This window comes from Salvelinus alpinus, chromosome 24 (genome assembly GCF_045679555.1).
Source record: "Salvelinus alpinus chromosome 24, SLU_Salpinus.1, whole genome shotgun sequence".
Classification (NCBI taxonomy): domain Eukaryota; kingdom Metazoa; phylum Chordata; class Actinopteri; order Salmoniformes; family Salmonidae; genus Salvelinus; species Salvelinus alpinus.
The window spans coordinates 47,844,277-47,859,626 of NC_092109.1; the positions used below are offsets into that span (position 1 = coordinate 47,844,277).

At 46.4% G+C, this 15,350-nt stretch overlaps 1 protein-coding gene across 2 annotated transcripts; it reads right to left on the bottom strand.

Moving 5' to 3' along the window:
* Window positions 1–11,305: 11,305 nt before the first annotated feature.
* btg4 (B-cell translocation gene 4) lies at window positions 11,306–15,126 on the bottom strand. 2 transcript variants are annotated; one of them, XM_071362923.1, is made up of 5 exons: window positions 14,709–15,126; window positions 13,939–14,076; window positions 13,011–13,132; window positions 12,156–12,289; window positions 11,306–11,765 (listed from the first exon to the last, which is right to left on the bottom strand). In XM_071362923.1, exons 1-5 carry the CDS (start codon window positions 14,879–14,881, stop codon window positions 11,535–11,537), a joined length of 798 nt encoding a protein of 265 aa, XP_071219024.1. In that variant the 5' UTR covers window positions 14,882–15,126; the 3' UTR covers window positions 11,306–11,534. The 2 variants fall into 2 exon arrangements, with proteins under 2 accessions (XP_071219024.1, XP_071219023.1); XM_071362922.1 differs by having other exon boundaries at window positions 12,144–12,289.
* Window positions 15,127–15,350: the final 224 nt, after the last annotated feature.

Below are 15,350 nucleotides of genomic sequence, written 5' to 3' on the forward strand. Positions count from 1 at the left end.
TTACTATTTATAGGTATGTGTTTGGATAAAATTAACGTATTTGTTTTATTCTATAAACCAGCAACATTTCTCCCAAATTTCACATAAAAATATTGTCATTTAGAGCATTTATTTGCAGAAAATGACAACTGGTTAAAATAACAAAAAAGATGCGGTGTTGTCAGACCTCGAATAATGCAAGTAAAGTAAGTTAATATTCATTTTTAAACAACGCTAATGTTTTAACTTAGGACGAGTTCAGAAATCAATATTTGGTGGAATAACCCAGGTGGGTGAGTGAGAAGGGGACCACAGCCTCTAAAAGTATTTTTAGGGAATATGACAACGACACCAAAGCAAAGATGTGTGCTGAAAATGTAACCGTTGATGACTGTTACTAAATGATACGGCTGCTCAAGGCACACTCTGAAAAACACAACGTCAATATCTAAGTTGGCTGGACTTTAATCGGGAAGTTGCTGAGCTGACATGGACCTACTCCACTAACCCAATGATTTTGCTCAATGGGAGTTGAATGTCACTTTTTAAATTTTCTCAGTGAACTTTAAATATTGAACTTTGCTTTTGCGACACAAATGGCTGAGGAGAGAGAGATTAATTTGCTGTGGCCCAGAGCACTACCTTTGTGAGATTTGTATTTAAATGTATTAATATATTTTTTATTCCGGTTTGTCAGGGGGTGCTGCAGCACACCCAGCACCCCTACTTCCCGCGGCTATGCCTCCAGCACTGTGACAGGTTTGAAGAAAATAGATTTTCAATTTGTACTGTGTTTGCCAATTTATTGTGTAACATTGTATCAGGTTATTCAGCTCTTCATTGTTGTTGATACTATGTGTAATGCCTCAAATTGTAAATAAACTAATTAGACAGAAGTTACACTTCCTGTGTTTGTCAGGCTCCATCAGGAGAGACCAGCCTCCCCTGTACCCAGCTGTCTGTCCATGAAGAGAGACCAGTCTTCCCTGTAACCAGCTGTCTGTCCATGGAGAGACCAGTCTTCCCTGTACCCAGCTGTCTGTCCATGAAGAGAGACCAGTCTTCCCTGTACCCAGCTGTCTGTCCATGAAGAGAGACCAGTCTTCCCTGTACCCAGCTGTCTGTCCATGGAGAGACCAGTCTTCCCTGTACCCAGCTGTCTGTCCATGAAGAGAGACCAGCCTCCCCTGTACCCAGCTGTCTGTCCATGAAGAGAGACCAGTCTCCCCTGTACCCAGCCGTCTGTCCATGAAGAGAGACCAGCCTCCCCTGTACCCAGCCGTCTGTCCATGAAGAGAGACCAGCCTCCCCTGTACCCAGCTGTCTGTCCATGAAGAGAGACCAGCCTCCCCTGCACCCAGCTGTCTGTCCATGAAGAGAGACCAGCCTCCCCTGTACCCAGCTGTCTGTCCATGAAGAGAGACCAGCCTCCCCTGTACCCAGCTGTCTGTCCATGAAGAGAGACCAGCCTCCCCTGTACCCAGCTGTCTGTCCATGAAGAGAGACCAGCCTCCCCTGTACCCAGCCGTCTGTCCATGAAGAGAGACCAGCCTCCCCTGTACCCAGCCGTCTGTCCATGAAGAGAGACCAGCCTCCCCTGTACCCAGCTGTCTGTCCATGAAGAGAGACCAGCCTCCCCTGTACCAAGCTGTCTGTTCATGAAGAGAGACCAGCCTCCCCTGTACCAAGCTGTCTGTCCATGAAGAGAGACCAGCCTCCCCTGTACCAAGCTGTCTGTCCATGAAGAGAGACCAGCCTCCCCTGTACCAAGCTGTCTGTTCATGAAGAGAGACCAGCCTCCCCTGTACCAAGCTGTCTGTCCATGAAGAGAGACCAGTGACCAGTGAACCAGAAGTAGTAACAACACATTGATCACCTGTATTCCAGATCAGAAGAGATGTATAGTACCAGTCAAAAGGTTGGACACTTACTCATTGGAATGGGTGTGTCCGACCTTTTGACTGGTACTGCATGTCCGCAGTGCCTAATACAGTAGATGTATTTATTATTTAACCTTTATTTAACCAGGCAAGTCAGTTAAGAACAATTTCTTATTTACAATGACGGCCTACCCCAGCCAAACCCTCCCCTAACCTGGACGACACTGGGCTAATTGTGCGCCGCCCTATGGGACTCCCGATCACGGCCAGTTGTGATACAACCCGGTATTGAACCAGGGTCTGTAGTGATGCCTCGAGCACTGTGATGCAGTGCCTTAGACCGCTGTACCACTCGGGAGCCTCTACATCTGTGTCTCTATAGTAACACATAAATTAAATTTGTAATTTACTAGTAAAGATCAGAGTTGGGGAGTAGTGAACTACATGAGGCTCAACTAGTAATTCAACTAAACCTTCAGTAGTTTGGTGTTATTTTCAATAAATTCAAGTCTTGGCAGTGTGTTTTCAGTAGTTAATGACTCGGCAGTGTGTTTTCAGTAGTTAATGACTCGGCAGTGTGTTTTCAGTAGTTAATGACTCGGCAGTGTGTTTCAGTAGTTAATGACTCGGCAGTGTGTTTCAGTAGTTAATGACTCGGCAGTGGTTTCAGTAGTTAATGACTCGGCAGTGGTTTCAGTAGTTAATGACTCGGCAGTGTGTTTTCAGTAGTTGATGACTCGGCAGTGTGTTTTCAGTAGTTAATGACTCGGCAGTGTGTTTTCAGTAGTTAATGACTCGGCAGTGTGTTTTCAGTAGTTAATGACTCTGCAGTGGTTTCAGTAGTTAATGACTCGGCAGTGGTTTCAGTAGTTAAAATATGGGTAAAGTAGGCAAGAATGAATTTTATTTTTCGTGATCAGACCTGCTTAATTTTCACTTGAAACATCCTTTTTGTGTTTAAAAGGATCTATTGCACATTCTGTTAACATCTGACTACAGAGTGATATGTTATTGCAATTTATATTCTATGATATCTCATATTTAGATCTGATAATAGTTCACAAAGTCGTTTGGATGTGACTTCTTCCAGAGTAAGGTAATTGGTAGCTTGGTGATGGGTTCTGACTTCTAACCTTGAAATATCCTTGTTCATGTCACTGAGGGAGAGCAGGGCGTTTACCTTTTGTCTGAACATGTTATTGTTAGACATCCGGTATCCTATGGAGAGGAGAAGGGCCACAGCCTGGTTTCAGTTGTTGGGTTGACATCCGGTATCCTATGGAGAGGAGAAGGGCCACAGCCTGGTTTCAGTTGTTGGGTTGACATCCGGTATCCTATGGAGAGGAGAAGGGCCACAGCCTGGTTTCAGTTGTTGGGTTGACATCCGGTATCCTATGGAGAGGAGAAGGGCCACAGCCTGGTTTCAGTTGTTGGGTTGACATCCGGTATCCTATGGAGAGGAGAAGGGCCACAGCCTGGTTTCAGTTGTTGGGTTGACATCCGGTATCCTATGGAGAGGAGAAGGGCCACAGCCTGGTTTCAGTTGTTGGGTTGACATCCGGTATCCTATGGAGAGGAGAAGGGCCACAGCCTGGTTTCAGTTGTTGGGTTGACATCCGGTATCCTATGGAGAGGAGAAGGGCCACAGCCTGGTTTCAGTTGTTGGGTTGACATCCGGTATCCTATGGAGAGGAGAAGGGCCACAGCCTGGTTTCAGTTGTTGGGTTGACATCCGGTATCCTATGGAGAGGAGAAGGGCCACAGCCTGGTTTCAGTTGTTGGGTTGACATCCGGTATCCTATGGAGAGGAGAAGGGCCACAGCCTGGTTTCAGTTGTTGGGTTGACATCCGGTATCCTATGGAGAGGAGAAGGGCCACAGCCTGGTTTCAGTTGTTGGGTTGACATCCGGTATCCTATGGAGAGGAGAAGGGCCACAGCCTGGTTTCAGTTGTTGGGTTGACATCCGGTATCCTATGGAGAGGAGAAGGGCCACAGCCTGGTTTCAGTTGTTGGGTTGACATCCGGTATCCTATGGAGAGGAGAAGGGCCACAGCCTGGTTTCAGTTGTTGGGTTGACATCCGGTATCCTATGGAGAGGAGAAGGGCCACAGCCTGGTTTCAGTTGTTGGGTTGACATCCGGTATCCTATGGAGAGGAGAAGGGCCACAGCCTGGTTTCAGTTGTTGGGTTGACATCCGGTATCCTATGGAGAGGAGAAGGGCCACAGCCTGGTTTCAGTTGTTGGGTTGACATCCGGTATCCTATGGAGAGGAGAAGGGCCACAGCCTGGTTTCAGTTGTTGGGTTGACATCCGGTATCCTATGGAGAGGAGAAGGGCCACAGCCTGGTTTCAGTTGTTGGGTTGACATCCGGTATCCTATGGAGAGGAGAAGGGCCACAGCCTGGTTTCAGTTGTTGGGTTGACATCCGGTATCCTATGGAGAGGAGAAGGGCCACAGCCTGGTTTCAGTTGTTGGGTTGACATCCGGTATCCTATGGAGAGGAGAAGGGCCACAGCCTGGTTTCAGTTGTTGGGTTGACATCCGGTATCCTATGGAGAGGAGAAGGGCCACAGCCTGGTTTCAGTTGTTGGGTTGACATCCGGTATCCTATGGAGAGGAGAAGGGCCACAGCCTGGTTTCAGTTGTTGGGTTGACATCCGGTATCCTATGGAGAGGAGAAGGGCCACAGCCTGGTTTCAGTTGTTGGGTTGACATCCGGTATCCTATGGAGAGGAGAAGGGCCACAGCCTGGTTTCAGTTGTTGGGTTGACATCCGGTATCCTATGGAGAGGAGAAGGGCCACAGCCTGGTTTCAGTTGTTGGGTTGACATCCGGTATCCTATGGAGAGGAGAAGGGCCACAGCCTGGTTTCAGTTGTTGGGTTGACATCCGGTATCCTATGGAGAGGAGAAGGGCCACAGCCTGGTTTCAGTTGTTGGGTTGACATCCGGTATCCTATGGAGAGGAGAAGGGCCACAGCCTGGTTTCAGTTGTTGGGTTGACATCCGGTATCCTATGGAGAGGAGAAGGGCCACAGCCTGGTTTCAGTTGTTGGGTTGACATCCGGTATCCTATGGAGAGGAGAAGGGCCACAGCCTGGTTTCAGTTGTTGGGTTGACATCCGGTATCCTATGGAGAGGAGAAGGGCCACAGCCTGGTTTCAGTTGTTGGGTTGACATCCGGTATCCTATGGAGAGGAGAAGGGCCACAGCCTGGTTTCAGTTGTTGGGTTGACATCCGGTATCCTATGGAGAGGAGAAGGGCCACAGCCTGGTTTCAGTTGTTGGGTTGACATCCGGTATCCTATGGAGAGGAGAAGGGCCACAGCCTGGTTTCAGTTGTTGGGTTGACATCCGGTATCCTATGGAGAGGAGAAGGGCCACAGCCTGGTTTCAGTTGTTGGGTTGTAATTTGAAATACTTGCAACACCAGAAGTTACTGGTTATCTGTAGTAGGACTGTATGGAGGGTGCATAAGAGCCAGGGGCCTGGAATGTTACTGAGTGAGGGGAAAAGGCAATCACATGGCTGAGGTCACTCATAAGGGTGGATAGCTGTGGATTAGTGAGGAATGGGGGCCGAGGTCAGGTCACATTAAGGGAGAAGGAACAATTTATTACCCGCATCACTTAACTTCCTGCCTAGCAACAAAGATGTAATGTTTACAGGGAAGGAGGAGACTTCCCCTAAAGGGGGGTATATATACTTGTGCTGGTGGGAACAAGTCTTTGTCTGTTCAGCTGTCTGACCCATTGGGTGAATAAACTTGGTTTGAGCTTGTCCTAGTTGTCCGGTAGTTGTTTTTATTGTATATACCTTTTTTCCTCAGCAGAGCTTTGAGAACTTAATGAAAAGCGCTATACTAAGTGCATGTATCATTATTAGGATGTTTTGTCCACAGAAACCAACAGGAGAGATCAGAGCCAGAGATTCCCAGGGGTCAGTCTGCCCAGAGTCATCAAAGAGACCTGGACTCCATATTCACAGTGAGATGTGTGATCTCCATACAAATATTTATTTCAATCTTATATGAGTTTGAAATCAGTTTTATTTCAACAGAATTATTTACCCCGATCTCAGCCACTTAAACAAACTCATCAATTTAGTGAGGAAAATCTGAAGAGGTTCAAGAGGAGTCCAGATCTCCCAGAATGCTTTGAGAGTCAGAAGGAGGATGAGAAAGTGGTGGACGATGAAGAGAAGGAGCAGGGCCAGACAGGGGGTGCTGAAGATCACACTGCACGTCCTAAGGAACATGAACCAGAAGGAGCTCGCTGACACACTGGAGAAGAGTAAGATATTTCAAACTTTAGATTGCAGTATTCAACATTACTGAATTAATATATAAGAGGACAAATTATTTAACAGTTGAATGTCTGAAACTGTTTTCTGCTACTCTGCCATTTAGATGAGCTTGGAATGTCATTGTAAAGTTAAATCCAACCTGAAGAAGTTTCAGTGAATAGCTTAACAAGGAAACCCTTCTCGATAAGAGCTACACAGAGCTCTACATCACAGAGGGTGGAAGCTTAACAAGGAAACCCTTCTCGATAAGAGCCACACAGAGCTCTACATCACAGAGGGTGGAAGTGGAAGCTTAACAAGGAAACCCTTCTCGATAAGAGCCACACAGAGCTCTACATCACAGAGGGTCGAAGTGGAAGGGTCAATCATGAACATGAGCTGAGAAAGGTTGAAACCGCATGAAGGAGACAATCAACACGAAAGACACCAATCAAATGCAACATCATATCTTCAACCTGGACAAGACAGACCTATCAGAACTGTGTTGACAAAGGGCGTCGCTGGCATCGGAAAATCAGCGCAGAAGTTCATTCTGAACTGGGCTGAAGGAAAAGCCAATCCAGTTCAGATTTTCACTTCCTTTTTGAAAGCTGAATTTGATGAAGGAGAAGAAGCTCAGCTTGATAGAACGTCTTCTCCACTTCTCTATGGAACCCAAATCATCTGGAATCTCCAACTTTGACAAGTACAAAGTTCTGTTTGATGGTCTGGATGATCGTCGACTTTCAGAAGAGAGCTGTTGTGATGCCACAGAGTCAACCTCAGTGGACACGATGCTGACCAACGTCATCAAGGGAAATCTGCTTCTTTCTGCTCTCCTCTGGATAATATCCCGACCAGCAGCAGCCAATCAGATACAGTTAAAGTCGGAAGTTAACGAGCACCTTAGCCAAATGCATTTAAACTCAGCTTTTCACAATTCCTGACATTTTTAATCCTAATAAAACTTCCTTGTCTTTGGTCAATTAGGATCACCACACCCCAGAATGTGAAATGTCAGAATAATAGTAGAGAGAATGATTTATTTCTTTCATCACATTCCCAGTGGGTCAGAAGTTTACATGCACTCAATTAGTATTTAGTAGGATTGCCTTAAAATTGTTTAACTTGGGTCAAATGTTTTGGGTAGCCTTCCACAAGCATCCAACAATAAGTTGGGTGAATTCCTTCCTTCTGACAGAGTTGGTGTAACTTGAGTCAGGTTTGTAGGCCTCCTTGCTCGTACACATTTTCTTTCAGTTCTGCTCACAAATTTTCTGTAGAATTGAGGTCAAGGATTTGTGATGGCCACTCCAATACCTTGACTTTGTTGTCCTTAAGCCATTTTGCCACAACTTTGGAAGTATGCTTGGGGTCATTGTCCATTTGGAAGACCCATTTGCAACCAAGCTTTAACTTCTTGACTGATGTCTTGAGCTGTTGCTTCAATATATCCACATAATTGTCCTTCCCTATGATGCCATCTATTTTGTGAAGTGCACCAGTCCCTCCTGCAGCAAAGCAGCCCCACAACACAATGCTGCCACCCCTGTGCTTCACGGTTGGGATGGTGTTCTTCGGCTTGCAAGCCGCCCCCTTTTTCCTCCAAACATAACGATGGTCATTATGGCCAAACAGTTCTATTTATGTTTCGTCAGACCAGAGGACTTTTCTACAAAAAGTATGATCTTTGATCAAAAAGTATGATCTTTCACCGAGACGATGTGCAGTTGCAAACTGTAGTCTGGCTTTTTTATGGTGGTTTTGGAGCAGTGCCTTCCGTGCTGAGCGGCCTTTCAGGTTATGTCGATATAGTACTTGTTTTACTGTGGATATACAGTGGGGAGAACAAGTATTTGATACACTGCCGATTTTGCAGGTTTTCCTACTTACAAAGCATGTAGAGGTCTGTAATTTTTATCATAGGTACACTTCAACTGTGAGAGACGAAATCTAAAACAAAAATCCAGAAAATCACATTGTATGATTTTTAAGTAATTAATTTGCATTTTATTACATGACATAAGTATTAGTTATTATAGTTAGTTATACACTTTGCATTAAACCTGCCAAAAGACAACACCTGCCTGTTCCTTGGACGTTAGTGTTGTTAAGAGTTTAGCTGTCTAACTTTTCGGGACTACACCTTAGAGTGATAACAGTACACATTAATAATGGAGATTTTGATGGCAAAATGATTTACTAATGTGATTGATTCTCTAGCCTGAGTCAGAAACAGGGAATGGGGATTAGAGGGCCTAAAATCAAAGAGTTACTCTTGATATTTCAGAAGGAAACAACGCAGGGATTATAGGACTATAGCAAGCCTGTAGGTTACACGCTCACATTCAAATCAGGGTTTATAGGACTATAGCAAGCCTGTAGGTTACACGCTCACATTCAAATCAGGGATTATAGGACTATAGCAAGCCTATAGGTTACACGCTCACATTCAAATCAGGGATTATAGGACTATAACAAGCCTGTAGGTTACACGCTCACATTCAAATCAGGGATTATAGGACTATAACAAGCCTGTAGGTTACACGCTCACATTCAAATCAGGGAAAAGATAGGTGAGATGGAGCTGGATACTCGTACATATATCCTGTCTGAGATGGAGCTGGATACTCATACACATATATCCTGTCTGAGATGGAGCTGGATACTCGTACATATATCCTGTCTGGTACCAATGGTCTTCAGGGAGCTCTCCATGGTGTAGAGTCCAAACAAAGCATTTCAGAAGTCCAGTATCAAGGTCCCGGCGGGGGGTAGTCCTGGAATGATTTTGTAGCACATAATTGACAGCAATCATATGTCTGGTCGCCATCCGAACACAAGTCATGTTCACACATTCAGTTTATATAGTACTGGACAGGAAGAGGTGAGGCCTCCCATCAGGAGTGCTCTGATTGGCTCGGGTGATGGAATAGTTCCTGAGGCTGGGTCAGCCCCCATTCATCATCTGCATTGTTCGGTGACATGGCAGGGCACGAGTTAATCAACTGTCCACATAAATGGAGGGTACTTTGTACACTCTCATAACGTCTTCCACAGACACCAAACAATATACTTTTCTGGGGATGAATGAGGGTAAAACCGGTTAAATAACAGAAAAGCATATCACACACATCCTAAAATTCCACCTTATTACACACGCATCCCTTTAACCATGTCATTTTCAGTCCGTTTATTCTGTTTTCTGGAGGAAATAGGAGTGTTTGAGGCTCTTTTGCATGTCGTGTATTGTTGTCCAATGGAGAAGTTCCCTGTCTGAGTTGTAGTCGTCGCCACTCTTCGTCAGAACCCTGCTGTGTCTCCGGCAGGCCGTCTGAGCACCGTTTGGTTAAACTGGCCAACCTTCAGCTGATGGGAGGAGCTATGATGTAGACTAGGAAGTCTGGCTGGCAGCTTGCTGTGAGTGGTCCTTGTGTATTCTCATTGTCAGTTAGTACAATGGCCATCCTCAACTACCTTATATCAGCTAGCAGGATGGCCATCCTCAACTACCTTATATCAGCTAGCAGGATGGCCATCCTCAACTACCTTATATCAGCTAGCAGGATGGCCATCCTCAACTACCTTATATCAGCTAGCAGGATGACCATCCTCAACTACCTTATATCAGCTAGCAGGATGGCCATCCTCAACTACCTTATATCAGCTAGCAGGATGGCCATCCTCAACTACCTTATATCAGCTAGCAGGATGGCCATCCTCAACTACCTTATATCAGCTAGCAGGATGACCATCCTCAACTACCTTATATCAGCTAGCAGGATGGCCATCCTCAACTACCTTATATCAGCTAGCAGGATGACCATCCTCAACTACCTTATATCAGCTAGCAGGATGGCCATCCTCAACTACCTTATATCAGCTAGCAGGATGGCCATCCTCAACTACCTTATATCAGCTAGCAGGATGACCATCCTCAACTACTTTATATCAGCTAGCAGGATGGCCATCCTCAACTACTTTATATCAGCTAGCAGGATGGCCATCCTTGCTAACTGATATAAGGTACAACATGTACAACCTAGCATACCAGAGTCAGCATGGGTTCTGATCCAACATGTACAGCCAGTAGTCATACATACTTGACACGACTTTCAAGCCCCAAGATGAAAGTGCCTCCCTCAGCCCAGCTGCAATTATTTATCCTGGGAAATAAGGTCTGAAGGCATTTGCTTTGCAGCTTCCAGCTGTCAATGTAATGAATCGTGAGGCTAATGTATGGCTCTGTGGTCCGGCTTGACCGTAAGTCTGCAGTGGTAGAGAATGCAGCGTTACAGATTTCGTTGACAACTGTCCCGCATTCTGTGTAGAGTTCTGGCAGACATGTTTTGCAGATACGGCTAGGTATCTAGATTTCGAATCAACTTTCTGAATTGGTTCCATGTCTTTCGCTATGTGATACGTAATTGCACTCGTTCTCATTCCACGTCTTGCCGTAGGGAGTACCACTAAGAAATGACACCTTGAGTGATAGCGGAGTGCAGGTCTGGCTTGACGTCTAGGGACTTGATGCATGCATTCTGGTAGATTCGCGCACATGCAGGGTTCTCAGGTGGTAAAAACCGCTGGCGTTTCCACCTTTGGCTAGCACAATGCGTCAATTTACTGTTGGTCGAGGTCGAATATCTTGAAGCCAAACGACAAGAGTTCCCCCTTTTTTCAAACAAATTATTCTTCGTCCTACAACTCAGCGTTGTTATCCTTGTCGTCAGTGCATGATTTGACACTTGATAATGAAAGGAGTTCACTAAATGTTTGCATGCTTGTTGACTTTGGCAGGCAGATTGAGTGTAACGTCCATGCTTTGTTTTCTTTGCTAAAAAAAATATTTTAGTAAGAAACAATTTGAATTGGCCCACTAGGCTGGATCACGTGACTGAAAATAACAAACGCGCTTAATTTCATACATTAATTTATCATATGCACAATATGGCAAAAATCCATATCCTGGCACAACGTCATACCGGTATACTGCCCACCTCTAGTTGGTTTACAAATATTGAAGCTCATTCACTAACCAAATTAACCCCACTGAATAATATGGACCAATGTAAACCTGGACACTCGCACCCAGCGTTCCTCTGAAAACATTCATCTGAAAGAGGTCCTAGACAATCCCCACTACAAACAGACAACCAGTTTATTAAAAATAAATCAATAATTTTATTCAGGCAATATTTTCCAGTTTAACAATCACAATAGTTAAGACATAAAATATTTTTTCGATAAAAATACTGCAACTTTAAAAATGCTGAAACAGCATTGCTTTAACCATTTTATAATACTTTGACCTTTTTAATATTTTTAAGTGTTCTGGGCTCCAAGCAGCCAGTGGGGTTTAGTTTCCAGTAGGTTCTAGGTCGACATTCTAGGAGCGGTTCTTGCTGACCCAGTGGTACTTGTCCTGCCTGGGCCCGGTGAATGAGGAGGTGGCTCTGTAGGGTTTGAATCCTTTAGGAGGCTGGAACTGGCTGCTGTGTTGCTGGGCAAACAGCCCTCCAGAGGGGGGGCCGTGAAGGTAGCCCTCCCCAGGGAAGGCCTTCCTGTTGGAGTAAGCTGCCCAGGCCGGAGGGGGTGGCACTAGAGCGAACTCACTGAACTGGAACAGAGAGAACGAGTCACATCACAACCACATCATTGATGCCTGCCAGCTCTTACAACGCCTGGACCACATCTGTTACTGTATAGTAGACAACTATTATCTAAACCACACATCCCCAGAGCTCTCAAATTCAACTCTGGACTTTCAGTTTCACTGCATTTTCTCCCCCCTTCATTGTTCCCCTCTAAATTAGACTGGTTTAGACCTGGGACACCGGTTGGGTGCAATTATCAGGTAGAACAGAAAACCAGGAGGCTCCGGACCTTGAGTTGAGTACCCCTGCCCTAGAGCTTCGTCCAGTCCTGGTTTGTTACGTCAGCGCTCTTAACATTAGTTTGTTAGTTACCTGGTAGACACCTCTAGAGCTGCAGTTACCTGGTTAGTTACCTGGTAGACACTGTTGGGGTTGCTGACTGTTGGGATGGTTTTGGGTTTCGGGTTGGGGGCAGGGCAGGGAGCGGATAGGCTGCTGCAGCTGCTACCCATGCTGGTGTCACCGCCCTCCTCGTCAGAGGAAGAGCCTGATTGGATCAAATCAAAGCATTAAACACTTTTCACAGTAAATGGATTCGATTATCTGGCCTGGGTTATCCCGGTAAGAGGAGCTTGCACCGGGTGAAAAGTTGTTGTATTCGTTTTGGAACAGGGCTGCCTCCCAGGCGTGACCCAGGTGCCCCGTTCAAAGCCCGCGGCGAAGTCGGCTCAAAACAAAAGTGACGTAGCCTAAATGATGTGGATAAGGAGTAGAAGTCTGTTCAAGGGATAAAGTGATTGGTGTTATCAAAAGCAGTTTACGATCCCTGCCCTACAGGCTACAGTAAAACAACTGTAGAACCTTCTAGAACAGTTAATTTGGAACTGCCTTCCAGTGAAAACTAGTTAGAACATATGCATTTTATTGACAATAGATGTTTGTAGACGATGCACCATGCTGCCATGACGACAACATGACCAAGCTGCCATGACGACAACATGACCAAGCTGCCATGACGACAACATGACCAAGCTGCCATGACGACAACATGACCAAGCTGCCATGACGACAACATGACCAAGCTGCGCAGATTACTGTTCAATTTGAGAAGGGCGCTCCTCCATCAGCGCTTTGACCATTCACATCACGTGCCAAAGACCGGTCCCCGCAGCTCAGCATAATCCAATCCACCCATACATGTTGCAACACATTTGATAATCAGGGTAAGAAAAACTAATATTTATCTGAGAAACAGAAAACCAGCGCACCTGATTGGATGTCGGAGGCAGCCCTCTCCACTGCATTATGTATGCGTCGGGAAAACTCCTTGTCACCTTGGTGACAGCTCTGCAGCTGCATCACACAGAAGGGAACGCTGCGCTCTCCGTACCTACACAGGAAACGCATCACAACATCTTCCTGCCACAACACAGTAAACCCTTTCCCTGGGCTCAGGTTAACAAGCAGAGGGAGGTTCTAGCTGAACCAGACAATACGTTTTTCAAACCTCTCCTCGGGACCCCCCCAGACTTTACAGTTTTATTCTAGCCCTGGCTCCGCCCTAATGACCACGACCCCCGGCTGGCTCCACCCTAATGAACACGACCCCCGGCTGGCTCCACCCTAATGAACACGACCCCCGGCTGGCTCCACCCTAATGAACACGACCCCCGGCTGGCTCCACCCTAATGAACACGACCCCCGGCTGGCTCCACCCTAATGAACACGACCCCCGGCTGGCTCCACCCTAATGAACACGACCCCCGGCTGGCTCCACCCTAATGACACATGACCCCGGCTTCTCAGTTATCCACAAACTGGTGCTGTGGAGCCGAGTAGAACCTTCTGGAACCCTAGCGTAGGTGTCAACTAGATTGAGTTGTTCTGGAGGTTCGGGGGACGGAACATGTACGCCGCAAATTGAGCCAAGAAGCACAAACAGACATTGTATTTAACAACTTCAAACCTTACATTTGTACATGTTCACATAAGTCCATTTATGAATGGAAATAGTTGGGTATAGATTTCTTAAAATAGATCATTTTGAGGTGAATTCCAAGTGGGTTTTACAGTTTGTCTATTTATGTCTACATTTAACATGCCAAGGGGCTGAATTTGGCACACCAGGTGACAATCTGTTGAGAGTCTACAGTAAGACATACCAGTATAGTAGTGCCTCAGTACAATAGCACTCACCTGCAGGACACTTCTCCAGGGTCGACCCAGATTGTCATCTCCCGTGGCAACCCCAGGTCCTCGTAACAGACATCGCTCCGTAAACACGCCCTCTCCAACACAGGGTCCCTCAGCTGAGCTCGGTTCATACGTAGACACCTAACACATGCACAATGGTTATACACACCGGAACACAAGTAGGCCCGTCTCTTGACAGGTGTGTGTGTAGTTACTGACCGGTAGACCTGTCCCTTGACAGGTGTGTGTGTGTAGTTACTGACCGGTAGGCCTGTCCCTTGACAGGTGTGTGTGTAGTTACTGACCGGTAGACCTGTCCCTTGACAGGTGTGTGTGTAGTTACTGACCGGTAGACCTGTCCCTTGACAGGTGTGTGTGTAGTTACTGACCGGTAGGCCTGTCCCTTGACAGGTGTGTGAGGGTAGTTACTGACCGGTAGAACTGTCCCTTGACAGGTGTGTGTGTGTGTGTGTGTGTGTAGTTACTGACCGGTAGGCCTGTCCCTTGACAGGTGTGTGTGTGTGTGTGTGTAGTTACTGACCGGTAGGCCTGTCCCTTGACAGGTGTGTGAGTAGTTACTGACCGGTAGGCCTGTCCCTTGACAGGTGTGTGTGTGTGTGTGTGTAGTTACTGACCGGTAGGCCTGTCCCTTGACAGGTGTGTGTGTAGTTACTGACCGGTAGGCCTGTCCCTTGACAGGTGTGTGTGTGTGTGTGTGTGTAGTTACTGACCGGTAGGCCTGTCCCTTGACAGGTGTGTGTGTAGTTACTGACCGGTAGGCCTGTCCCTTGACAGGTGTGTGAGGGTACCAGTGGGTCTTGTAGGTGTCAAACAGGGCTGAGGTGAGGGCAGCAGCAAACCCCTCTCTGCTCTCAGCATCTAAACTACCGTGGCGCTTCGCCAGCCGAGCAACAAAGAACACTGCTGCTGCGATCTCTTCCTTCATCGTTAGAACGTCAAACCACCTAACCTTAACACAACCTTGAGCCAACTACCTTAGCAACAGACACTACCTAAAGGCTTAATTAAACTGCAGCTTTAGAAACCATACGACAAAATGTCCCAATACCTAGCAAACAAATCTGCTTTTAAATGTTACCGTTTCTCTCTGGACTCTTCTAGATAACAGCCAGTTCGTTCAGGGCAGTTAGCAGCAACTTGAGCCCAGAACAAACCGTTTCTGTATAAGAGCCTGTTGCTAAACACACCTCATTTAAATCAGCTGTGTGTGAGGGAAGAGCACAGGTGATGCGAGTTCCAATGTGATTGCAGGTCCTGACTGATTGACAGCAGCCTGAGGTAGTGCCTCTGACAGAAGGAATGCACCATGGAGATGATAACCAGACTCAGTCCCGTCTCATTCATTGATATGTTAAACAGACTCAGTACCGTCTCATTCATTGATATGGTAACCA

What these genes read in the sequence shown, in the direction of transcription:
- btg4 (XM_071362922.1), bottom strand. Translation starts at nt 14,881, where the DNA reads ATGAAGGAAGAGATCGCAGCAGCAGTGTTCTTTGTTGCTCGGCTGGCG. An exon ending in CCTGGAGAAGTGTCCTGCAG is followed by an intron (nt 13,133 to 13,938) that starts GTGAGTGCTATT and finishes TTTCCTGTGTAG; the next exon opens with GTACGGAGAGCGCAGCGTTC. An exon ending in TCTACCAGGTAACTAACCAG is followed by an intron (nt 11,766 to 12,143) that starts GTAACTGCAGCT and finishes TCTCTGTTCCAG; the next exon opens with TTCAGTGAGTTCGCTCTAGT.